General features: G+C 51.7%; 2 protein-coding genes across 2 annotated transcripts; one reads left to right on the top strand and one right to left on the bottom strand.

Moving 5' to 3' along the window:
- Nucleotides 1-2362: 2362 nt before the first annotated feature.
- On the bottom strand, nt 2363-6986 carry LOC127667842 (keratin, type II cuticular Hb1). Its single transcript, XM_052161186.1, has 9 exons — nt 6618-6986; nt 5795-6003; nt 5028-5088; nt 4314-4409; nt 3983-4147; nt 3630-3755; nt 3135-3355; nt 2881-2912; nt 2363-2529 (listed from the first exon to the last, which is right to left on the bottom strand). Exons 1-9 carry the CDS (start codon nt 6984-6986, stop codon nt 2363-2365), a joined length of 1446 nt encoding a protein of 481 aa, XP_052017146.1.
- A 10155-nt stretch (nt 6987-17141) lies between these two features.
- On the top strand, nt 17142-22988 carry LOC127667841 (keratin, type II cuticular Hb6). The gene is made up of 9 exons (XM_052161185.1): nt 17142-17510; nt 18140-18348; nt 18987-19047; nt 19826-19921; nt 20088-20252; nt 20479-20604; nt 20879-21099; nt 22642-22673; nt 22807-22988. Exons 1-9 carry the CDS (start codon nt 17142-17144, stop codon nt 22986-22988), a joined length of 1461 nt encoding a protein of 486 aa, XP_052017145.1.
- Nucleotides 22989-26743: the final 3755 nt, after the last annotated feature.

Here is a 26743-nt window from a genome sequence, read left to right as displayed (position 1 = left end):
GAAGATCGCTGAGAGTCAGGTTTAGGGATGGAACCAAGAGTGAGAGAGACAAAGCGCCGGGACTGGGTAGATCGAGCTGCACTGGTATTTATTCATAAGCGACAATGAACAAATATAAAGCGAAAAGACTGCGTGCATTCACACACACACACAGACACTCTCAACCTCTGGGCTGGTAAGTGCTGTAGTCTGCTTCCTGTGGAAGAGCAGGCAAGGCCTGTGGTGTTTCCTCACCGTGCTTTGGATCCCTGCTGGAGCCTCAGTCCAGAGTTGGGGTGCCTGGAATCGGTGGGCCGGCTCCGAGAATGAGTCTCCATTGGGGTGCTCAGGATTGAGCCAGACCTTAGCTGTCGGACCAGGGTTTTTAAGTCTCTTTCAGCTCAGGCCTGCAACACCACCTTATCTAACACTAAGTTTTCAATCTCCACACACACTCTCCAGACTTGGTCTTCATGGTATCTTTTTAGTCAATTAAAATTGAGGTGTTCACTGGATCAGGGTGTTTACCTTTATGACATTTCACACTCACTCTGGGCTGGGTGACATTTGTAGTTTCTTTTATACTGCTTACATTTATTCTTTACAAAGATCTAGGTTAACCGTCACTTGTGGTGTCTGGTCACAACCCTATTCTGGGCTCACTGTGCCCTCACAAATCCCTGAAGCATGGAGGATGTAGAAGCTGTGTGGCTGGAATGGGAAGGAGGAAAGAGAGGATCAGAGCTTGGTCAGGTGGAGTGATAGTAGTGTAGCCCAGTAGTCCCTCAAGGCCGGGCTTGGCTGGTGACAGCAGCGAGGTTGACAGGGAGGTGGCAGAGAAGTGGCCCATCAAGACTAGAGCTTCTGAAAGAGTCACAGAGGGCTGGGGCTTCACAACCAGAGTCTGGACCGCGGGCTCTGGTTTGAAGGGAGCCTTTGTTCAGGCCCCTCTGACCTGTTCTCTCAAGGGTCTTCATTGTATGTGTGTGTGTGTGTGTGTGTGTGTCTTCCATTTCTGCTACACGTTCTGAGCCTGGGAGTAGAAGTTCAGAGATGCATTCTGCTATAAGATCTACATTCAGGGACAAGCTTAAAGGCTGTAGGACAGCCGTGCTGTTCTAGCTCCTACTTGTAGGATCTATGAGGGAGTTTGGTGGTCCCAGGGATTTAGACATTTGTCTCTATGCTTGTAATCTCTGTTCATGAGTGTATACGTGATAAGAGGCTGCTGGTGGCCCTGACTCCTGGAGACATTTTACTTTATATTCTACACACTGAGAAATGTGGGTAGTGCTTGCTCATGGCAGGTCCTGAAATTGCTTTCCTCTCTCATGGGCACTAAGCTGGGGGCCCCCCTTGTGAACCTCATCTTAGAGTTGTGCAAACAGGTACAGAGAGAGCAAACACACAACCCAGGGTTGAGCTGGGAAGAGGCAGAGCAACCTCCACAGCTCTGCTGTGTGCTGCTTGCTGTGTTTGAGGCAAGGCAGGCGCTATGGCAGGGCTCCAAACCCCAAAGGACTCTGTGAGGAAAGGTGGCCAAGGAAAAGGGTTTGGAAGCTTTACATCAGGTTCGTATGTTCAAGCCTTTAGGATTCCAGTAAATTACTCAGCCATGAGTCTTTCCCACTGACATGAGTGATGTTTCTTCAAGCTTCGGGCACTGAAGAACGCGATGCTTATTGTCCAGTGATTACAAAGAGCTCTGCCTGTCTTCTGGACGGCAGTGGCGGCTCAGTGAAATGCGAGGTAGAGAAAAACACAAGATCCGCAATACGGCTGCGCCCCCAACTAGATCCACAGTGCGGCTGCGTCCTGCAACTAAGAGATAGGCCCCGCCCCAGCCATTGCTCATCTCTGCCTGCTGTTTTTCTCTATCTCGGAAGATAGACTTTTAAGGCAGTGTGGGCAAAACTGCATCACATGAGGGCCGAGTGTGGGCTTCAGACAGGTTGATGGGAGCCCAGGGGTAGAGCAGGGCCTAGAAGTTCCGCTCTCGATTTCATGTGCCGCAGATTTGAACCCTGGGTCCTTAGAGTGCTGACAGAGACCCAGACAATGTACAGAGTTGACTACATTAATTTATTGGAAACAGATCAAGACAGAGATTAGAGGGAGGGGGGACTGTGGCTCTCTAGCTGCTGGCTCGCAGTTAAGGCAGAGTAGGTGGCATTCTAGCCCTGCTCCCACACTCCCCACCCAGCAGCTCCAAATGGCTTCTGAGAGCAAGGGGGTCATCCAGGGAGGCCAGAGGAGCCTAGAGTGAGAGGGTCGCTACAAAGCAAGCAAGTAGCTAGGCCCCTTGTTCTAGGTCCCAATATTGGTCAGCCAGAAATGGCTCAGGGCAAAATGCTATGCCGAGGCCAGGATGGGAATGCAGTTTTTAACATTTCCGGCCACAGGACACAGCCGAACCACAGGGCGCACACAGGCCTGTGTTCACAGCCAAGTTTCCACTGCAGGGGGCGCTGCAGGCACTGCCGGTCACCGGCCTCGATCCTGAAACGCACAGGTCACCACACACGACTCCTCCGCGGGAGCTGCTGACACCTGCAGATCCAAAAGAATGAGTCAGAGCAGGGGCTGGAGGGGGAGTTATGGTGGGTGATAGGGTGGTGATGGGTGGGGTAGCACTGCGGTGGCAGGGGAAAGCCTTCTGATTTCCTAAGGATCCTGTTCCCTGAACCCGAATCCCTGGGATTAAAAGCCAGACCCCTTCCCATGAAGCATCTGGTTTCATCTAGATATAAAGGTCTAGATAGTCTTCTAGTCTGACCTCAGATTCCTCCTGCTGCTGTAACGGGCAGCTGCTGTTTTGCATTTAGTTCTCATCTAAACTCCTTTCACACTGTCTGCTGTCACAGGTAGTAAATCTGTCCATACCAAATCCCCAATACTTACAGACATTGACAGCTCCTACACCTTCACACAGTCTGGGGAGAGATAAGAAAAAACTTATGACTCACAACATAGTAGCAAACGCTGCCCCCTCCCCCAACCTTGCTCCACACCTCAGAATTTTCCCTTAGCGGTTGGTCAGAATACAGTCCATTATAATACAGCCTTAAAGAGACCAATGAAAGTTTCGCCCCCAAAGTCTGGCTGTTGGCCAGTCAAGGTTAAGATGGGGTGTGATTCCTCTGGGAGGGACCCACCTCTGCTCCTCGCCCTCCAGCAGGCGCCTGTAGGTGGCGATCTCGATGTCCAGCCCCAGCTTGGAGTTCATCACCTCCTGGTACTCCTTGAGCAGGCAGGCCATGTCCTGCTTGGCCTTCTGCAGGGCAGCCTCCAGCTCAGCCAGCTTGCAGCGGGCATCAGTGAGGGCGGCCTCTCCCTGCTGCTCAGACTGGGTCACAGCAGCCTCCAGCTTGGTGTTCTGGGGACACAGAAGAAAGCAGGATAGCCAAGGGTCCCTGGGTCTCACTGTCCATCATCAGCACACTATCCAGTCTTTCCCACCACTTGGGAACATTCTAGAAGCAGCCTCTCGCCTTGTTCACATGGGTCAGCCTGAGTGAGCAGGATCAGGAAAGCCAGCTGTGCAAATAGGTGGGAGACTAACTGGGAAGCTGCAAGCAGGGCACAGGCCGGCTGTGGCACTGAGCAGGCATCCGGCCTCTCTGGCCTCAGAGCAGCTGAACCTTCCATACCTGGCACTTGGCATTCTCGATCTCGGCTGTGTGCCTCTGGATGATCCTGTTCAGTTCATTGATCTCCTCTCTGGTGCGGCGCAGGGTCTCCCCATGCCGGATCACTGTGGCCTTCATCTCCTCACACTGGGGGGTGGGGGAGAAGCAGAGATGCCCATGAGGCCCAGGATGCACCATCGACCCAGGGAGTACACGGCCACACAGTGTGCAAGATGCACGGTGGTCAGGCTGGGCTGCCTCCTCAGCCCAGAGCCGTGTGCAATCTTCCTGTGATTACCGGTGTGCAAGAAGCCCTTTCTGATAGATCCTGGGGTCCTTCCCACTGTCTCATCTAAGGACAGATGTCCTCTCACCTTGGTGCGGTACCAGGACTCGGCCTCAGCGCGGCTGCGGGTGGCAATGTCATCGTACTGAGCCTTGATCTCAGCTATGACGCAGTCCATGTTCAGGTCCCGGCTGTTGTCCATCTTGACGATGACAGAGGTGTCTGAGATGTGGGCGTGGAGGATGCGGATCTCCTGTGGGAGGAGGGAGACAGCAGTCAAAAGCTTCTTGAAAATTCAGTCTAACCCCACATGCCTCTGCCAACCTCTCAGAGCTCCCGTGGTCCACACAGGACCTCGCAGTCATGGAAGGACTGTATGCAGGCTAGTTGGGCTTCCACCTGGGTATTGTTGCCCTCACCTCCTCATACAGTCGCCTCAGGAAGTCGATCTCCTGGGTCAACGCCTCTGCGTTGGCCTCCAGGTCTGACTTGCACAGGTAGGCACAGTCCACGTCCTGGGGAAAGAGGGAGGTGTGAGCCTGTTTCCGCCAATCCCATGCAGCACAGGGAGAAAGATGCACGTGTTTGTATACGCAAACCATCTTTGTTTGCCTTCTCAGCGTGTACTTGGTAGCTCTTTTATATGGAGACCATCATGCTTGGAGATGCTCCCTGCTTCCCAGCTTGGTCCTGACACTTGTCTCCTTTTGATTCTGTACTGCTTCAGCAAGCCACCCAGATGGGCTCCTGAGTTCTGCCACAAGAGCTTGCCCGCCCCCCAACAGTGATCCTTGTCTCTGTTGCACTGAACAGATTGTGCTTTTGATTCGTGGAGTGGGAAGCAGACCACACAATAGTTCAGAGAACAAAACAAAGCCCAGTGGTTCCCTTGAATTCCTGTCACGGAGCCTCTGAAGCAGGATAAGGCAGCAGAGGTTAGCGTAGCTACACACTGCCTCGGGGTAGACATTCCAGGCAACTTGCCCTTTGTCACAGGGCTGATGTCACATCCAGGGAATTCCCCATCCTCCGTGGAAAGGTTCACACCGGACCCCTGATGTTAACACCGTTTCTCTGCAAAGTGCACCCCTCGGGGGTCCACATTGCTCTGCTTCCCACTGCCTGCCACTCACCTTCTTCAGAGACACAAACTCATTCTCAGCTGTAGCTCTCAGAGAAACTTCCTCCTCATACCTGATGTGAAGAGAGGAGAGGTCAGGCAGGGAGGGTTTAGTCACTGACCCCCATTTCCATTTCAGAGAGAGCAGGGAGGATCCTTGCAGCGGATCCTTCAAGCCCTGTGAAGGACTTTCTGGTTGGATCTGGAGTTATCTAGGGATCTCTGGGCATTTGAGCTTAGGGTATAGAGCTCATGAGAGACTTGTGATCATTCTGCTCTAGGGTCACCTCAGGAGAGAATGGAGGCCCAGCCTCAAGGTCTTGTGGGAAGAGGACACCATGGATTCTTGGCCATGTAGACCTAGCTTTCTGTCACTTACAGTTTTACCCCAGCTGCTGAAAGACCTAGAGATGTAGGACTGAGCACCTAAGTCTGTGGACTTTCTGGGGCTGGTCTTAGCTCTCCTAATGCCTTAGGCTGCATCTATTTGGTTGCCACAGTTCATGGGACAGTGAAGCAGGTAGATTTCCCTAGAGTGTCTTCCCCTAGAAGAGAGCTGGCCCAGTGGCTAGACTGTCTGCAGCTGAGTTAGACCGAGTCTAACCACAGACAGGGCCCCTTCAGGCGTCTGCCTACACAGAAATCCCATAGACAGTAGGCAGGGTCAGGCAATGCCCTTCCCTGAGGGCCACACACTTTCCTGGAAACAGCCTTACTTCCTGTGCCTTGAGCTTCCAGCTAAGCACAATCCTGAGCCAACTCCTCAGTCAGAGCCCTCACCTCTTCTTGTAGCCCTCCATGGCCTCCTGCGCATGGTTGAGCTCAGCAGCCAGCCTTCCGCTGTCGGCCTCCACACACTCAGCCTCCCGCCTCAGCGTCTCGATGTAGCCCTCAAACAGAGGCTCCATGTTGCTCTCACAGCACTTGCGGTTCTGGTAGAACTGCCACTTGGTCTCCAGCAGCTTGTTCTGCTGCTCCAGGAAGCGCACCTGCGGTGAGGGGGAGAAGGGGTTCAGGGGCAGATCTGGGCTGATGGTGCAGAGAAAGAACAGGGGTTCTGGGAAGGAGCCTGAGTCTCCTCCACTCCCTCATCTTGGCCCTGCCTGGCTTTCCCACTGGGACAGGGCACAAGGGACAGGGTCAGTGCCACACTCAGGAGTCCAGGTGGACACTTCAGTGTCCTATGCTGTGTTCAGTACATGCCTCCGAAGCTAGGAAGGCAGGAGTCCCCACAAGCAGAGCACACACATTCACATCAGGGACTGACAAGGAGCCAGAGAGATGGTGTCCCAGGCCATTTGGAGGCGCTCATTAGGAAGGCCTCTGCCCCTTCCTCCAGTAGTCTGTACCCTTCCTGTCAGCACAAGTGCAGCCTCCCTCCTTGGGCTGCCCACAGCTCCATTCTGCAGTTCCTGTAGTCAGTCTGTGCCCAGGACAGCTTGTCCACTCCTCTTGGCCATAAACTCTGCTTTTAGGACTGACAGGTGAGCCCTGTGAACCCTCTCTTTTGAGATTAGAGGCTCAATATGAGAGGGCTTTCTGCCTCTCATTGCCCTCAGTGCCCAGCCTTGGCTGTAACACGCTGTGTCCAGGCCACACCCACCTTGTCGATGAAGGCCGCGAACCTGCTGTTGAGGCACTTGATCTGTTCCTTCTCCTCATGCTTCACGCACTGAGCATTGGGGTCGATCTCCAGATTGAGGGGTGTGAGCAGGCTCTCATTGACAGAGACTGAGGTGATGCAGGGGGGGCTGGGCCCGCAGATGCCCCCAGAGCGGTATCCGAAGCTGCGTCCACAGGAGCCAGAGCGGAAGGCCCCGCAGACGCTCTGGCTGCCGAAGCCCCCTGAGAGTCCGCGGTAGCAGGAGATGCCCCTGTAGGGAGCTGCAGAGATGCAGCATCGGCCTGGCCGGGGGCCACATGCTGAGGCGCAGCTGAAGGCGCGGCCGCAGAATCCTGATCCACAGGTCATTGTGCTTCTGAAGACGGGCTGCAGCGTTCTGGATGGGAGCTCCGGAGTCCTGATGGAAGCTCCAATGTGCCGGTCCAGGCGCCGGGGTCCTATTTATGGCAGATTCTCAGGGGGTTGGCTAAGAAGGTGGTTGAGGCAATTGGACTTTATGGGCTTGGGCGGTTAGCCTTGTCCAAGCCTCTCTAGAATGTGCTTTAATGGTGGAGTGGCCCGCACCCTCCTCTTTGTAAAGCAAGCCAGCAGGTGCCTGGGGCGCTCAGCAAGTTGCATCTTCAAAGTGCCTGAGGTTGGGCATGCGCACTCGGGGAGAGCAGGAAGGACCCGTGCATAGAGGAGGGCTGGGAATGGGGTGCCAATGCAATCAATCGTGCGTTCAGTGTGTGGGGAGGAGGAGACTCACGCAAGGCTGGGGAACCAACCCCAACGGCATAGGTTTTGGTCCAGGAGCAAAGCAGAGCAGATCCTGTCCCCCGCAGCCAGGCCGGCTGAGCACTGCTCTTCCTGACGTGGCAGCACCAGTGCAGGGCTAAGCATTTGGTCTCTTCAGTCCTCTAAAATCTGACTGGAGTTTACAAAATGTCTGGCACATTCTCTTTAGGTACTTCAGCACCATCTCTCCCCCACAATGAAACCCAGGGTCTTGAGTGGACTAGCGAGGACTCTGCCCCTGAACAATACCATGCCTCCTTCAACAGACATTTCTTAAAAACATAGGCAGTGCCTTTTTAAAATAAGTAAATAAATCTTTTTGTAGAAAAAGATTTTTTTCTACAAATAAAAATAGTTGCAGCTGTCTTCAGACACCCCAGAAGAGGGCATTCAGATCTCATTACGGATGGTTGTGAGCCACCAGAGTGGTTGCTGGGTATTGAACCCAGGAGCTCCGGAAGAGCAGTCAGTGCTCTTAACCACTGAGCCATCTCTCCATCCCAGGCAGTACCGTTTTAATATGCTAGGAAATCAACAGTGAATCCAGAACAGCACTTACAATCCATTCCATGGTCTCTTTCCTCAGTTGTCTGAGGATTGTTTCAAAGTAGGTTTCACCGTTTACCTTGTTACCCCTGTCCTGATGCCCTCTGTGTGGGAGGTCCGAGCTTTAGACTGATCGTTCCCTAAGGGACCTCACAGGTGTGTGTGGCAGCTGAAGCTTCAGTCAGTTGGCTCTTGGACTCTCTGATTTTGCTGTGGACATTTAAGACCTCACTACCTATTTGTGAGTGGAACCTATTTGTTACCCGGCACAGATGAGGAACAGTCACCACTTGACAAAATTCTTTGAGATGGTTCAGGGCTAGAGACTTGGCTCATTTCCAGTCAACATTTTGGGCAGAATAATTCATAATACATTTTGGGCACTTCTTCCTGCACCACATCAGAAGGGATGCCATGTCAGATTGTGGCTCTGAAGTTGGATTGCTTGAGAACATTGACCCCTTTACAAGGAGTGAGGACTCTGTAGGGGAGCATACACCTTACTTTGACAAGAGTGTTTTCCTTTGTGTGGGTTACCTACTGTGTGCTCATCATGGGCTACCTACTGTGTGCTCATAATGGGTTAACTACTGTGTGCTCATCATGGGCTACCTACTGTGTGATCATCATGGGCTACCTACTGTGTTCTCATCATGGGCTACCTACTGTGTGCTCATCATGGGCTACCTACTGTGTGCTCATCATGGGCTACCTACTGTGTGATCATCATGGGCTACCTACTGTGTTCTCATCATGGGCTACCTACTGTGTGATCATCATGGGCTACCTACTGTGTGCTCATCATGGGCTACCTACTGTGTGCTCATCATGGGCTACCTACTGTGTGATCATCATGGGCTGCCTACTGTGTGCTCATCATGGGCTACCTACTGTGCTCTCATCATGGGCTACCTACTGTGTGATCATCATGGGCTACCTACTGTGTGCTCATCATGGACTACCTACTGTGTGATCATCATGGGCTACCTTCTGTGTGTGCTTATCAATATAAGCAAGAAACAATCTCTAATTCATACTCCAGCTATTTGAGGGATGCACTATTCCTCTTGTTTTTACAGAAGAGGAAATGGAGGCTCAGAGAGGTTGAATAATTTGCTCAAAGTCTCCCAGTTGTCGTGTGGTGAATATGGAAGGTGCTAAGCCTTTGCCCCCACAAACATGAGGACTACCTCCCCATTTCCTAGTGTCTGGGAATGTTCCAGAGGGTAGAGAATGCTGGCTGGGTGAATATCTATGAACTTAGACAGTGGAAGGGAGGAAAATGGCAGAGCTGGTGATTGAGACAGGTCGAATGGAAGGGGCCAGTGGGGTGTGTGCTCTCAGGGCAGTATGGGGATGGCGTGTGGCTGAGAGGTGCTTCATGGATGTGAGCCCTGGTAAGGCCCTGGAAGGCACCAGTTTTAGCTACCTGCATACTGCTTAGTTTTGGTTCATCAGTGTGCCCTAGCTGTTCACCACCCACTTCTACTCCAATAGAGCATCCCACAAAACTCACTTGGGAGGGCACAGTGGATAGCACAGCAGCAGAGAAGTCCCTGGGAGCCCAGGCAAGCAGATCTTAGGGAGGAGCAAGGGGTGGACTTGGTGAAAGGGAAGGAAGGAGGAAACCTCAGGGTGGAGCTCTGGCATCTGCATTCAGAGATTGACGGGACAGATATGGGGTCACGGGCTATGCTGGCCATCTGGTCACCCAGGTGGGTGTGGCACCTGCTGCCACGTCATGCTTTCAGAGAGCTGGGCCAACGTGTTGGGAGCTCTTTGAAACAAACCATTCTGGGCACTGCCCACAACAGTGTCCCCAGCTACTGGCCAGATGTCCCTGGAGCATGCGCTGAGTCAAGCAGCACCTCACAGATGGCCTTTTCTGTCAGGGGAACTGCCATTAAAACAGGCCATGGAAGCAGGAGCCCATCACTGATGCGTATCTCTTGCTAAGCCAGTTTCAAGCCCCAAGAAGCAATTTAGAATGAGATACAAAGACACTCGGGTGTTACACCATTTCATTGGACGTCAGGGGCTAATATTCACTGCTAAGTTTTGAACACTTATCAGGGCATTTAGCTTGTTTGCTTCCAGGGAGACACTGAAAACTGAGGTGGGGAGGCAAGAGAAGGGTTAGAGAGTAGGGGAGGGGCACAGAGGTCGGCCGAGCCACCTCACTGACCTAACATCGTGGCTCTAACAGAGTCAACAAAGTGCGGCTATGGAAGTTAAAATCATTTTCATTTTTATTGAGAAATACACCAACAGGCAGGAGAATTTATAGCTGGTATGATGTAACACTATAGTAAGGAATAAAACACATGGACAGGAGTCCTTAAGAGCTCACATGCACTGGTATGTACTCACTAATAAGTGGATATTAGCCTCCAAAATGATAGAACACCCAGGAAACAATCCATAGAACTCAAGGTTAACAAGCCCTTGAAAGGCCCACATAAGGATGCCTCAACCCCACTTGGGAGGGAAAAGAAAGCAATCACAGGGGGCAGAGAGAGGGAGGGATCTGGGTGGAAGAGGGGACAGGGAGAGAAAAAGGGGAACATGATCAGGTATTGGTGGTGGTGGTGGGGCCACAGGAGTGAAGCTCTGAGGCCCAGCAGGAAGGAAGAATGGAAACAGGCAACCATGGGAGGTGGGAGGTGGGAGGTGGGAGGTGGGAGGTGGGAGGTGGGAGGTGGGAGGTGGGAGGTGGGAGGTGGGAGGTGGGAGGTGGGGGGACCTTCTAGAATGTACCAGAGACCTGGAAGATGAGAGACTCTCAGGACTCAAAGGGAGGGACCTTAAATTAAATGCCCAACAGTGGGGAAAGGGAACTTGTAGAGTCCACCTCCAGTAGAAAGACAGGGATCAAGTGGAGGGATGGGGTTGCCATCCCAAAGTCAAAAACTCTGACCCAGAATTGCTCCTGTCTAAAAGAACTGCAGGGACAGACATGGAGAAGAGATTGAGGGAAAGGAGGTCTAGTAACCAGCCCAACTTGGGACCCATCTCAAGGGGAGGCCCCGAGGCCAGACACTACGACTGATGCTCCAGGTGCTTGCAGACAAGAGCCTAGCATGGCTGCCCTCTGAGGGGCCCAGCAAGAAGCTCTGCAAGTCAGACACAAATTCTTACACCCAACTAACGGACGAAGCTGGGGACCCCTGTGCTTGATTAGGGAAAGGCTGGAAAACCTAGGAGGAGGGCAACCCCATAGGAAGAACTAACCTGGACCCCCGGGACCTCTCAGACACCGAGCCTCCAACCAGGCAGTGTACAGTAGCTGGTTCGAGGTCCGGGACACAGATACAGCAGGGGATTGCCTGCTGTGGCCTCAGTGAGAGAAAATGCATCTAACCCTCAAGAGATTTGAGGCCCCAGGGAGTGGGGAGGCCTGGCAGGGTGGGGTGGCATCCTATGTGTGTGTGGGGACATCCTCTTGGAGATGGGGGAGGAGAAATGGGGTAAGGAACTGTCAGAGGGCAGACTGGAAAGGGTTTAACGACTAGACTGTTAAAAAAAGATTGAAGGTAAAAAAAAAAAAAAAAAAAGAGTTCCTATGTGCTATATGACTCTTCCGAGATTTTACCTTCCTCTGGCCTAGGTGTTACATCACCTGGATCTTAAAATTATTTATTCCTCATTTCTTTTTACAGTTTTAGAACCACTGCTTTTCAGATTTTGAATTCTACATACATGGACTCACACCCCAGGTCTTCTTTCATGTCTGGCTTCTGTTCTGTGATGCTCTCTGGTGTTTTCATTTGGAGTGCGCTCCTTGTACGCGGGAGTCAGGAACATCTTCGCGCAGCTAAGCTCATGGTCTAGTCCATATGTGGAAGGGAGGACTTGGGGGCGCCTCTCCCCATCTTCTGAAGCTGGAGTTGTGTGCAGAGGTTCAGGGTGTACTCTGTACTCCCCCAGCTTATAAAAGAACCTCTCCTGGTACCAGGCAGGCTCATTTCACAAAGGTACCATCTAACAGTAATAGACATGGACTGTGTGTGTGTGTGTCTGTGTGTGTGTGTGCACACGCGTGTGCGTGCATATATGCATGTGTACACACTACAGTGTACTCGTGGCGGTCAGAGCAAACACCTGTGGGGATCATTCTCTCCTCCCACCATCCAGATCCTGGGGATTGAACTCAGGTCTTCTGCTTTTGCAGCCAGCAGCCTTACCCACTGGGAAATCTTGCTTACCCTTGTATAATTCATCCATTAAAAATTTTATGTTATGTGTGTGCGTGTTTTACCTGCACATGTGTCTGTGCACCTGTTCAGGGCTGGTGCCCATGGAGGTCAGAAGAGGGTGTCAGAGTCCTTGGAAGGAGAGTTGTGGATGCTGAATCCTCTATAAGAGCAGGTAGTGTTTTTGTCCTGTGAGCACGCGCACCAGCAGCCCCGCCCTGTGCATTCTTACAGTCTCCTTTGAGGCTAGCGCTCTGAAGCATGGAGACCAGGGAGGGAAGACAGCTGCTCAGGGTGAGAGTCAGGTGAGCCAGGGGCTGGTGCACCGGACCCTGAGGAAAGGAATGAGCTTGCCTCCTTGCATTCCCATCTGCCCATCATCGACAGCACACTAGAAGTGTTTGCACGAGGCACCTAACACATATGCTCGCTTCCTCCTCAAAACCTTCTTTAAGGTTTTCTTTGCACAGTGCTCTCATGGTTCTGGGCTGGAGGATGAAGGAGAACTCATCTTTGCTCTTGGTGAGCCTCTAGCTTTAAGAGCGAAGCTGGGCACACACACAGATCACGAACAGAGAGGCACATCCTGAAACACTACTACATACAAAAAAATTTGTTTGTGGACACATTCCAAAGGCTTGGCACACAGTAGGTGCTCAATAAATGTCTGCTGAATGAATACAGTGAGTACCAGCTACACATTAAGTACTGAGTAATGGGGTCATCAAAGCTTGGTGGCCAGTTGTACAAAGCTTTGTGGTCAGATAGGGTGGGGTCACCAGGAAGTGGCCATTCCTAGGGGTGGGGTGGGAAGAGTGATGCTGTTCACTGAGGCCTGAGGACGTGAAGTAAGAGAAATGTGTTCTGACCAAAGAGAGTCTGCCAGTGGGGCTAGGATGGAGGCCTGCTTCCAGAGCCTTGGCCTCTGCTGCAAGGCAGTCTCTCTCTGCTTCTGTGTCTCTGTGTCTCTGTCTGTCTGTCTGTCTGTCTGTCTCTGATCATAGACTTTCACGATCCTTCTTTCAAGGACCCTTAGCCTTTCTGGGCTGATATCCTTGGTTCTGTCTCCCTCCTAAGTCCTCTCTGAGTCACCTTCTGCTTCTACCTTGTGAAAGCCCATCCCCCCTTCGCAGAGAGCCTCCCTGCCCTCCCTGGAAGGGCAGTGCAATCAGGTATTCCTCTGTACCTGACATGTCTGCAAAAACGCTCTCTGCATACTCTGACCTTCCTCATCTCCGCGGCTGTTTTCCTTAGCATGTGAGAGTGCCAGAGTCCTGGTTTCATTCACCCGAGTCCCCTTCCCGAGTCAGCACATGCTTGGGGTTCACCTGACCGGGCATATCAATCTCAGAGTCCCTATGTGTCCCAGTATGCAAGGTATATTTGATCTCTGCTACCTACCCAATTCTTTCCCCAGAAGCAGAAGGGACTGAAGTGAGCTTTGAATAAGACTTCATGAGATGAAAATGGTCTCATTTGCTGTCGCCATGGGGCCCACTTGTCCACAGAGGGTGGAGGAAGAGACTGCTCTCTAGGCCATACCACTTGGGCCCACTGTCTCCACATGCAAGGTGGCCTGTCCAGAAGGGTTTTCTTTGATATAAAGCTTCTTGAAACAAAGGAGTTAATGTCCCTTCTGTCAGAAGTATGGCCATTGGTTCTTCCTCCCCCAGGAGGCCCCTCCTCAACCCCAGCTTCCATCCAGCAGCAAGGGCTGGCCTACTCTTGCCTCTTCGCACTTCTATTGTCTTAGGACAGATTTCCAAGAGCATCCCCCCAACAGTCCCATGGGATTTTTGGATACTACCCAATTAGGAGATTTTGGGGATCAGAAGAAAAACAAAATAAAAACAACAACAACAACAAAAAAACCCAACTAGACACACAGGCTGGACATTGTTTAATTTATGATCAAGGATTTCTTTTTTCAAAATAATCCTTCTTTTTTTTGTTCTGGCCCATGGGTTTTTTTGTTTGTTTGTTTGGTTGGTTGGTTGCTGGGATTTGAACTCATGACCTCTGGAAAAGCAGTCAGTGTTCTTAACCACTGAGCTGTCTCACCAGTGCTAGTCCTTCTTTTGAGGTAATGTAGTTACATCATTTCCCTTTTCTCTCTTCCTTTCAAAGAAAGGAACCTCCTTGCTCATTTTCAAATTCATGGCCTCTTTTTCTTTAATTGTTGTTAGATATATGTGTATGTATGTGTGTGTGTGTGTGTATACATATATATACACGTACACATGTGTATCTATACATATATATGTAAATGTATATATGTATATAAGAATATGTATATATGTATGTGTATATATGTGTATGTATATATATGCATATATATACATTCCTAAATACATACATAAGACCTTTTCATATCATATGCTACTTGTATGTATGCTGTCAGGGCTGACCATTTGACATTGGACCATCCGCTGCTGGTCCTTCCAATCTCTCTCAGGTCTCCTAAGTTGCCTGTATTTCTTTGTCAAGGGTTGAGGCCCTGTGGGATTTCCTCTGTATCTCTTCCCATGTCTACTTGTGTCATCTTCCAGCTCATGTTTAGCCACCCCTGTTGGGGAGACTTTATGTAGCTTCTGACATTTCTAGGAGGCATAGTCTCCCAACAACCTTTCTAGTCTCCTGGCTCTTTCAAATCTTTCTGTCGCCTCTTCCTCAAGGTCTCTGAGCCTTACAGACAGAGGTTGTTGTAGTGAGTCAGTTGGGACTGGGAATACACAACTCTGCATTTTGGTTGTGTGTGGGCAAGGATTTCTGATTCTCTTCTAAGACCAAATGAAAAACACAAATCTTTGAACGATTTTCTGATGGATGATGTTGGAATCATCTGAGCTTTTCTTTCTGTTAAAGTTGCTGCCTAAGGATTGGTCAAGATGAAGGTTTTTGAGGACATCTTTCTTGAGACAGTTGGACTGGACTGGAGAGGAGATGGACATTAGAGTAAAGGCCATGATCCTTTCTTCTCCTGGGATAGGCCCATTTGGTAGAACAATAGTATTCCCAATAATAATTGAGTACTTTCTATGGGTCAGCTGCTGCGTTAAGTATTATCTGTGTATTATTTTATTAACTTCTCCTACTACTCTTTCAAGATATGCCCATTACAGGTAATTGAACATAAGTGGTTTGGGGAGGTGAGTGAGTTCACCCCACCAAAGCTGTCAACACATCCACAACAGCAACCGCACAACAACAAGCCCACATCTGTTTGTGCCCTTGGAGTGGATCAGGCTCAGGCCCAAGTACTTAGTGAAGATTAATTCTTTAATCCTTACAACAACTTTACGAGTCGGGCATTATCCTCATCTTACAAGTCATAATGGAGGCTCAGAGACGCTAAGTAGCTGCCTGGAGTTATCCAGTAGCGTGGTGGAGCCTGGATTTAAAACCAGGTATTATGGAATCCCGATCTGTGTCCTCAACTGGTATAACATGTATTTCTGCTTTTTAAAAATTGCAGCTCCAGAAGGAATAATTGTATGTAATGACAGAATAAACACCAGGCACACATGGATGACCCAAAGGGTCAGGGCACAGTCATGACGTAAGGAAAACAATGATGTATGCTGTTCTACTCTGACTGGCTTTGTTCTAGACTGTTCTGTGACTGAAAATGATGGCTATTCCCATTGGAGGGCAACAACATGAACTCTGGGAAAACACTGCTTAGAGTGTCTGGCAAGGATTGGGGCACAGCCTACCACACTGTGCTCTGGAGTTTACAGAGCCTGTACACACCCCTTCAGATTGCAGAGACAGCCATGGGAGACAAAACCTCTGCCAGTTTTCAGCAGACTGAAGCACCTGCTTCAGGGTCATATAGAGGTAGTCAGGGCGGTGCCTCTGGCTCTACCCAGCTCTTCTGAGTTCAAGGCCTATGCTGGATGGGCAACACTAGCTGCTACAGTTATGTCTTATTGCCTGTCAAAGCCACTGGCAAGCTGATGTTACAAAGTGAGAGGGCACTGGGGAAGTGAAGGAGTTCATGGTGTGAGGAGGAGGGGTGTTTATAGAGCAGGAAGTCCAGGGGCTCGACTGGCAGTTGGGGATTTCATGATCACTTCATGTCACCTACTGGATTTTGCATACTGAGCCAAATACTGTGTAGATACCAACAGTAAGGTCACCCCATGGATGACATAAGAACCTGAGGTGAAATGAAGACCTCAGAGACTCAACAATGTTGGGATTATCTGGGTCCAGTGAGCCAGTGGACACTTTGGCCTTGGGGAAGATAGAGGGAAGACACTCCCTTGGCCCTACACAGCCAAGATGGAATAATGATTGTCTCTCACTCTGTGTGTGTGTGTGTGTGTTGGTGAAGGTAAACATAGACATGTAGCCTATGAGGTTGTGGACAACCTGATAAGGGTCATCAGGACAGAGAGATGGAGGAGGGAGAAGATGACTAACTTAGGGGTTATTCAGATATGGAGCCTTAAGGGGCATGGAGAAGAACTACCGAGTTGGGGGGTCAGGAGGAGGGGACGGGCATCTCACCTAGCACACCATGCCATCCACATTCCTAGCTTGCTTGGGTCAGGACCTCGGACAGCGGTGCCGCCATTTTTCCAGTCCCTGATTGGAGCAACAGCTCCGCCCCTTTTCATTTTCCTAGCAACTTGAGTCACCTACACTGTCTCTTCACCTCCTTTTCTGTGTGGGGCATAGGGCAAGGGGATGGGGGAGGTGAGCTGGTCCTTTGAAGAAGGAAATTGTACAGTTTAGGGTAAAGGACCATAAACACCTGCAATTGGTCCACCAATTTAGAACGTTTAAGGCGGAGCCACGGCAGCTAAACAAGCCAAGCTCATAAAGCCATCTAATTGCTTCAGACCACGTGGTCACAGTCAGGGTCCCCACATATATAAAAGGCCAACAAACCTAAAGAGGTAAACACCTGAATTCACGTCCACTGAACCCTACACTTGGACGTCTCCAGTCTCACAGTCACCCTTCTCCCCAAATAATCATGACTTGTGGATCCTACTGTGGTGGACGCGCCTTCAGCTGCGCCTCGGCATGTGGCCCCCGGCCCGGCCGATGCTGCATCTCTGCAGCTCCCTACAGGGGCATCTCCTGCTACCGCGGACTCTCAGGGGGCTTCGGCAGCCAGAGCGTCTGCGGGGCCTTCCGCTCTGGCTCCTGTGGACGCAGCTTTGGATACCGCTCTGGGGGCATCTGCGGGCCCAGCCCCCCCTGCATCACCTCAGTCTCTGTCAATGAGAGTCTGCTCACACCCCTCAATCTGGAGATTGACCCCAACGCTCAGTGCGTGAAGCATGAGGAGAAGGAACAGATCAAGTGCCTCAACAGCAAGTTCGCGGCCTTCATCGACAAGGTGGGTGGCCTGGGCCAGCCCCTTCCTGGAGCACAGCATGTTACAGCCAAGGCTGGCCACTGAGGGGAATGAGAGGCAGAAAGCCCTCTCATACTGATCCTCTAGTCTCAAAAGAGAGGGTTCACAGGGCTCACCTGTCAGTCCTAAAAGCAGAGTTTATGGCCAAGAGGAGTGGACAAGCTGTCCTGGGCACAGACTGACTACAGGAACTGCAGAATGGAGCTGTGGGCAGCCCAAGGAGGGAGACTGCACTTGGGCTGACAGGAAGGGTACAGACTACTGGAGGAAGGGGCAGAGGCCTTCCTAATGAGCGCCTCCGAATGGCCTGGGACACCATCTCCCTGGCTCCTTGTCAGTCCCTGATGTGAATGTGTGTGCTCTGCTTGTGGGGACTCCTGCCTTCCTAGCTTCGGAGGCATGTACTGAACACAGCATAGGACACTGAAGTGTCCACCTGGACTCCTGAGTGTGGCACTGACCCTGTCCCTTGTGCCCTGTCCCAGTGGGAAAGCCAGGCAGGGCCAAGATAAGGGAGTGGAGAAGACTCAGGCTCCTTCCCAGAGCCCCTGTTCTTCCTCTGCACCATCAGCCCAGATCTGCCCCTGAACCCCTTCTCCCCCTCACCGCAGGTGCGCTTCCTGGAGCAGCAGAACAAGCTGCTGGAGACCAAGTGGCAGTTCTACCAGAACCGCAAGTGCTGTGAGAGCAACATGGAGCCTCTGTTCGAGGGCTACATCGAGACGCTGAGGCGGGAGGCTGAGTGTGTGGAGGCCGACAGCGGGAGGCTGGCTGCTGAGCTCAACCATGCGCAGGAGGCCATGGAGGGCTACAAGAAGAGGTGAGAATGTCCTGCTCTGGTGCTGGTATAGGATGTGCCTTCTATGAAAGCCCAGGGCATGGGAGTGTAGCCAGGCTGACGTCATCGTAGGATCCTGCTGCCTGTGAAATCCTTGGAGGGAACTCAGTGTCAGAGTAGACAATTTCTGCCTTAGTATTCCCTCTGCAGACTGAGACTAAGAGCTCTGCCTTCTATGGGGAGGACAGACACAGCCCTGGTCCCAGCTCCGTCTCGCTTTGATTCTCTGCACTGTGGCCCCTGAACAGATTCTCTCAGGAAAGCAGGAGGGCCATGAAGCACACTGTCTGTCTCACTGCCTTGGGTGCGCAGCCCTGGGGTCTGGGCCTGTTCAGCAGCTGGGCTAGGATTGACATGCAAATGGGGAGCAGTTGGAGCTGCTTGTCCCCCAGACCCCATGGTGTCTGCTCCCAGATGAAGTTGGGGTCAAATCTTCATCTCCTTTTTGTGTTGTCTTCAGAACAGCACTGGAAGTTTCCTTACAGCCTTCCTCCACTACCAGAGAGCCCAGGTTCCTCCAGAAGACCTTGCAGGGCCAAGAGCTCGGAAGGCTCTTCCCTGAGCTCCCTGCAAGGAGTGCGCATCTCCTCACCCCATCTAACCCCCTCTCTCTGTCCTAGGTATGAGGAGGAAGTTTCTCTGAGAGCTACAGCTGAGAATGAGTTTGTGGCTCTGAAGAAGGCAAGTAGCAGGTGGCGGGAGGCGGAGCAACACACCTGAGGGACACATTGTGTTTGAGTGTGTCCCTCACACAAGGCTTAACCTTCAGGAATTTTGACCTTTTACACCAAAATAGAAAAATTCTCAGAGAGATGGCCCAATAAATGAATGCCAGACCCAGGGCTGTGACAAAGGGCTTTTGTAAGGGCAGCAGACATTTAGAAGGATGGCATCTAGAGAGTCAGCAATTCTAACCCCATAGGGCCATGAACCAGTTTGGAAAGTCTACTGGAACCTTCTGCTCTGATGAAGGACCTTGGCTGTATTAACCTTGATGAGTCTTTCCTTCATTCTGGGGTCTATGGTCAGAATTCCAGGAGCCACAGGGTTTCATTCTGTTCATTGAACGTGGTGTGGTCTGCATCTATTCTACATGTCTGGTCAGAAAGCTAGGGTCCAAGACAGTGTATAAGGGTTGAGAGGGCTGCTAACGGTGTCCAGCTGACCCCTTGAAGCACTGCTGGTTCAGTTGGAAGATCTGAGAGCCTACTGGGAAGCTTTTTAGAACAAAACAGAACAGAACAGAACCAAAGAACAAGAAGAGGGAAGATGTTTTGGATTCTGAGATCCAGAGAGTATCCAAATCTGAGGAACTGTCAAGTGCATGCTGGGAAGTTGAGGAAGAGATGACTTGCACACAGGGATCCTTCTCCACTGTGCTTCCTGGTATAGATGAAGAGACAGGAGTTTAGGACACAGTTAGCTGAGTGAGTCAGGCTCACACCTCCCTCTTTCTCAGGACGTGGACTGTGCCTACCTGCGCAAGTCAGACCTGGAGGCTAACACAGAGGCGTTGACCCAGGAGATCGACTTCCTGAGGCGACTGTACGAGGAGGTGAGGGCAACAATACCCAGGTAGAAGCCCAAGTAGCCTGCATACAGTCCTTCCATGACTGCGAGGTCCTGTGTGGACCACGGGAGCTCTGAGAGGTTGGCAGAGGCATGTGGGGTTAGACTGAATTTTCAAGAAGCTTTTGACTGCTGTCTCCCTCCTCCCGCAGGAGATCCGCATCCTCCACGCCCACATCTCAGACACCTCCGTCATCGTCAAGATGGACAACAGCCGGGACCTGAATATGGACTGCGTCATAGCTGAGATCAAGGCTCAGTACGATGACATTGCCACCCGCAGCCGCGCTGAGGCCGAGTCCTGGTACCGCACCAAGGTGAGAGGACATCTGTCCTTAGATGAGACAGTGGGAAGGACCCCAGGATCTATCAGAAAGGGCTTCTTGCACACCGGGAATCACAGGAAGATTGCACATGGCTCTGGGCTGAGGAGGCAGCCCAGCCTGACCACTGCGCATCTTGCACACTCTGTGGCTGTGTGCTCCCTGGGTCGATGGTGCATCCTGGGCCTCATGGGCATCTCTGCTTCTCCCCCACCCCCAGTGTGAGGAGATGAAGGCCACAGTGATCCGGCATGGGGAGACCCTGCGCCGCACCAGAGAGGAGATCAATGAACTGAACAGGATCATCCAGAGGCTGACGGCTGAGATCGAGAATGCCAAGTGCCAGGTATGGAAGGTTCAGCTGCTCTGAGACCAGAGAGGCCGGATGCCTGCTCAGTGCCACAGCCGGCCTGTGCCCTGCTTGCAGCTTCCCAGTTAGTCTCCCACCTATTTGCACAGCTGGCTTTCCTGATCCTACTCACTCAGGCTGACCCATGTGAACAAGGCTAGAGGCTGCTTCTAGAATGCTCCCAAGTGGTGGGAAAGACTGGATAGTGTGCTGATGATGGACAGTGAGACCCAGGGGCCCTTGGCTATCCTGCTTTCTTCTGTGTCCCCAGAACACCAAGCTGGAGGCTGCTGTGACCCAGTCTGAGCAGCAGGGAGAGGCCGCCCTCGCTGATGCCCGCTGCAAGCTGGCAGGACTGGAGGAGGCCCTGCAGAAGGCCAAGCAGGACATGGCCTGCCTGCTCAAGGAGTACCAGGAGGTGATGAACTCCAAGCTGGGGCTGGACATCGAGATCGCCACCTACAGGCGCCTGCTGGAGGGCGAGGAGCAGAGGTGGGTCCTGTAACTTTTCACTTTCCCAACCCTTCTTGGGTCCTCACATTGGAGCCCATCCCCACGGGTACCGGTTCATCTTTGCTTCTTCACTTCACGGTCCCGCACGTGGATAGGAAATCTGTGTAAGTCCTTTAACCTTGATCAAACCTTTAACCTAATTCCATCTCATTCCTCCTGGCCTCTAAGGATGCCTATAGGGAGATAACTGAGTTTTGCCCTCTTAAGGTTTAGCTGGTATTCAAAGCTAGGGTCCACTTTCCTTTTTTCCCATCATGCTCTGCTTTTATTCTCAGGGCTTCATCTTCTTGTCTTAGCTGTCCCTGGCCAGGTCTGCTCCAACCTTGGAAATTGAGATTTATCTCATAATAGCATCTTCTGACAGCAGAGTCCATGACCCCTGTAGCTAGTATGATGGTAACTAACAAGTGCTATAAAGTGCCCTCCCATTGCAGTTTGGACTGAACTAGAGGGCAGCAGAGACTAGTTCTCTCTTGGAACTTTGTTTTACTATTCAGACTTGGGTACTGGTGGAGGCCCCTCTTGCTGTTCAGCCTTCCTGTGGTGGAAGGCCCCTCACTCCCCAAGTCCTCCTGTTTCACACTCAGGTGTTTGGGTGTGGCGGAACCTCTTTTTGTATATAGCCAGCTTCCAGGGTGGCACATATTTACTGGGGAGATTGGGACACAGACTTGGCATGTGATCCCATTGAGAGATCCCAGCACAGTGAGGTAGCTTGGGAAGCCTGGAGGTACCTGGTGATGGGACCTGGGAATCGGGAAGGTGGGGAGAGAGAGAGAGAGAGAGAGAGAGAGAGAGAGAGGACCTCAGCTTTTCCACCACACAGAGGGAGAGGGAGGCAGGGGCAGGGTGTCTGTTCGGAGCTTGTCAGCCTCTGTCTTCGTGTGTTGTGGTCAACTCTGCTTGGTTACCTTCTGGAAAATAATGTCAAGTGGAAAAGAAACACAGGGCAGGAAGTGCTGGAGTCCTAACCCTGAGCTGTCACTGGCCATTTCCTCTGTGGGTACCCAGTGAGGGGACTGCTATAGGCATCTTCCAAGCTGCATCTAAGGTTCTACACTCTCATCTCTCCATCTGGAGTCATTTATGAAGACAGTTGCTGTCTTCAGACACAAGGGCAAAAGATTCTGGTTTCCCTTGGAACCATATTGTCACAATGACAATCAGATGGGGTTTAGAAGTTTACACCTGCTTCCCTCATTCACTTACAGCTCAAAACTGACAGTGCAACAGCAGCCAGTGCTTCAGCACGTGTGTCTAGGGTGTCTTAGTCCCCAGGAGAGCAGTTGGATTATTCTGGGAGAAGACCCAGAACACACTGGGGTGCGCAGAATAAGCAGGGGGTGATACAGGGCACACCTTGCCTTCAGAACTCACAGGGTACTCCTCAGGGCGACCCCAGCTCCGGGCTTCTCAGTTTCTCTCATGCACCCTTTCCCCAGGGCGAGAGCCTAGAAGGACCCAAGATGGCTCCGGTTACACGCTTTTGGTGGTCTAATGTCTCCCTTTCCTCTCCCACAGGTTGTGTGAGGGTGTTGGCTCCGTGAATGTGTGTAAGTAATTCCAGCCTCCCTCTCTTTCCTGCGGGGTGGTGCGCGCCTTTGGGGTGGGAACACTTGAGCTTGCTGCAGAGCCTCTTGGCAGTGGCGGTGCCTGACAAGGTCTACCTGTTCTCCTGGCTTTCAGGCGTGAGCAGCTCCCGCGGTGGCGTCGTCTGTGGCGATCTCTGCGTCTCAGGTACTGCCCCTGCTGTCAACACCAGGGTGTGCAGCGCCCCCTGCAGCGGCAACGTGGTGGTGGGCACCCCTAATGCCTGCGCCCCCTGCGCCGGGGCAGGCGCCTGCAGTGGAGGCTGTAAGAAGTGCTAGGAGGACACAAAGCTGCAAGCTACTGCCACACCCTGCCCATTGCGAGGGCACACGGGACAGTGGCCTCGGTGCCTTTATCTCCTTCTGTAGCTTTCCCTAGCAACTTGTTCCCAGAATTCTTGCTTTTCTTTCCCTTTCTGCCTTTTTTTCCCCCTGGATTCATTGGTCTTAGGATCTCGGAGTGATCTGCTGCCCCAGGATCCTCTTTGTCAGACTTTACTCGGGCCCCTAGCACACTTGTGCCTAGGCATGGAGACAGGGACCTACGTGGTTGCTGGCTTTCCTGTCACTCCGCAAGAGATCACGTGACCCGGAGCATCTTCTTCTGGGTCTGCCTGGCAGCAGCCCCTCCCCCCCACAAACCAGGGCCTCAGCTGCCTGCTCTCTTGCCTTTGTCTCACTTTGTGTTCCCAATAAACTAATTGCAGCGAATCAAGCCCGCGCCTCAGTCTCTCCAAAATGCTGCCTATGCCCGGTGCCTCTGCCAGGGTCTCAGGACCCCACCGGCCTCCTGGGTATTTTCAATAGGCAAAGACACCTCCTACCTGGTCTGGAGAAATCAGGCTTTTGGGGACAAAAACTCAAGGCAGAGTCTTGTGGGATGGTCAGTATTATAACTGAGGTGTTCTGTCTCAGTCCTTTGGGGTGGGCGACTGTCCCTGAGCTCTACCAGGACATTTTACTTTGTAGCATTCTTGGCTTCCTCACTGGATGCAGGAGGTTTCCTCTGCCTCTCATTATGATAAGCAAAGACTTCTCTAGACAAGGTGAAATGTCACCTGGGGACTCTCAGACACAGTCATTTTGCTCCCTTTCTGTGAAGGGTATTTCTGGGGTGCAGTGAGGAAGGATCTCAGAGAATGACAGAAGCGGGGAGGAGAGGGACTCTGGGTAGGTCAGGGTCAGGAGATCTGGAAACTGATTCAGTGGTGACGGTCGCCTGCTGTGTGGGTAAATGCCACTTTGCTTCTCCGCTGGGTCATGAGGAGGGGTGCACACAAATCCCAGTGCAGCTCCCAGCTCTCCCAGGAGATGGGAGAGAGGCTTCCTACCTAGAGGCACTACTGGAACAGCAGTCCGTCTGGCTATCTCCAGTTCCACAGCAGGTTGGTCTCTCCTCCTCAGTGGACTTCACATCTTGTGGGGAGGAGTGTCAGTTAACGATGACGCGCAGCAAATCTCTACAGAGGGCTGTCATTTTAAAATTTTAAAATAAACATTTTTTTTTCCCATTGCCAAGGACCAAACCCATGCTCGACAAATGCTCTCCTGCTGAGTTGTGCTCCCTGCCAGGGAGGCTTCTCACACATGCCCCTTACTCTTCCTGCTTCCTCCTGACTCTGTGGCCTTGGAGGGAGGAAGCTCTTTCTCTTCACTGGCATCTCTTTGGGTACTGCGATGACAGAGAGGTTCTCAGAGCCTCCCTTACCAAGGTCGGTCCTGCTGCTGGCTGCCAGCTGGGAGCTGAGGTGGAGGTTGTCAGCTGGACTATACCAGCCTTCACTTCACCGGACTGAGGGTGGCCTAGGGGATCTGTGAAGCTCATGCCTGTTTGTGTCTGTGAAGGAGTTTCCAGAGAAAGTTAACTAAGGTGGAGAAGTCACACTTGTAACATGGGGTACCATCCCCCAATCTAGAGCACTGGATATGACAGGGGAGAGAAGAGGAAGTCAGTCCACTGGAGACACTCCCCTTCCTTAAGGTCAAAGCTTCTACATGACTTCCATGCATCCCTGGCTAGCATCCTCCTTCCCAGAGTCCTTTATTTCCAGTCCCAAGGCCCAGGGCTCTTTGTCTGTTTCCTCCAAACTTCAATGCTCCCACAAGAAGGAGAAGGGAGGCCCACAAGACCCAGGAAGACAGTGAAGAGCCAGGCTCAGAGGACCCCCAGATGCACAGGCCCTGTCCGAGGTTATAAAGGTGGAACTGACAGGGAGCTCCAGGATGTGTGTGTGTGTGTGTGTGTGTGTGTGTGTATGAGGATGTGTATGTGTGTGTCAAGATGTGTGTGTGTATCAAGATGTGTGTGTGTGTCAGGATGTGTGTGTGTATGTGTGTCAGGATGTGTGTGTATGTGTGTGTGTGTGTGTCAGGATGTGTGTGTGTGTGTGTGTGTGTGTGTGTGTTACTCCCCAGGCTGCCTTTGAGTCGCCCACACTCCTGTACACACTCCTGTACAAGTACGTTGGCTCCTCAACTGGACATTCTTATCAACATAGCTTTTTGCTGTCGCAGGCGTTTTTCACCACTACTTCATCTGAGTGAATATTTGGACTTTCCCTCCAGGAAAGGTCACACAGCATGTGACTATAGAGGTGGGGATGTGGGCCTAGAGACTGTCACTGGGGTCTCTAATACTTGAGGCTACAGTGTCAGCCTTGGATAGGTGGGAGGAAGGTGGCTCCCTGGGGTGCCCTGTGTGACACTGTGAATGGCCTCCTGAGGTTGCCTAAACTTAAGGTCTCCTCCTCAAGTCCTTGGGAAGAAGCATCAATGTCCCAGAGCAGCTTCTAAGAAGGGAAGAACCTCAAGGCCTGGCCCCCTGTTGGGCTTCTGTCCCTGTACTTGCTGGGGTGATGAGGGCATCTGAGGCCCTACAGGGGAGCAAGCGTGGGGGCTGGGAGACCTGAAATGCATTGAGTGGTGATTCAGGGCCAGAGTGCAGGCCTAGGATACACGTTTAGAGAGCCTGAGGTCACCTGAGGGAGGGGACGGAGCACTGGAGAAGTGACTATGTTCTGTGGAGGCCTCTGACTGCTGTGTGGTATGAGCTAGCTTCATCCTGCATAAAACAGTGTCATGTAAAACAGTGGCTTCCAGGCTGAGCCTTGTGCTGGGTGATTCCATTTTACAAAGTGGGAGCTGGCTCTGTCTGAATGCAAAGAACAAGGCAGGTCCATGGACACTCTTGTGTCTCCTGCGTATGTGAAGACACTATTAACTGTCTCACACTGGTCAGGAGGCGCACACTGAACGCATTCGTGTAGGCTGAAAAGCATCACCCACGAGCAGAGTAGACGGAGAACACATGGGCACACGAGCAGATTCTAACTATATCAGAAAGCCAGGACTGTGAATTCATACAACACACCAAGAACAGCCGAGGTTGTTCTGTCCATGCAGACCTGGCCTTGGGTCTCCTCTGAGGGGACGGCTGGCTCTGCACCGCCAATGGCAGCACGTGTGCTTTCTCTGTTGCCTAGGCTCTGAGCCTCCAAAGGCACACTTTCTGTCTTCCTAACAGCCCACAGTTACCTGCATTTGTATCAGCTCTCTGTCTCCGGCAAGTCCTTTAAGATCTCTGCTGCCTTCTTAACTCCTCTGCAGTCACTCTGTGACACACGCATTACTGTGTGAATGTGCTCTCTGAGGAGTAAGGTTAGTGTCCATTATCAGAATATAAAAACACTGAAGCTGAGGTTTGGTGGTATATACACAAAATCCAAGCACTCAGAAGCAGGGGCAGGAGAGCCAGGGGTTCAAGGCCAACTTTGGCCACATAATGAGTTGGAGACCAGTCTGGACTACATAAGACCCTGTCTCAGAAAACCAGCCAACCAATTTGATTGCCAGTGGCCACGCTATTTAGGGAAATCAGAAATACTAGATTAAATCGCAGTCAAGAATACTTATATAGTTAATTAATTTATTATTCTTCAATAAATCCTGAACTTGTTGAAAGACACAAACATTCGTTCTGTGGTTTTGTGGCAGGAGGGAGGGAAGGAGGTACGTTAGAAACCTGTTAGGGAGGA

This window comes from Apodemus sylvaticus, chromosome 17 (genome assembly GCF_947179515.1).
Source record: "Apodemus sylvaticus chromosome 17, mApoSyl1.1, whole genome shotgun sequence".
Taxonomy (NCBI): domain Eukaryota; kingdom Metazoa; phylum Chordata; class Mammalia; order Rodentia; family Muridae; genus Apodemus; species Apodemus sylvaticus.
This window is presented reverse-complemented; position numbering and strand designations above follow the sequence as displayed.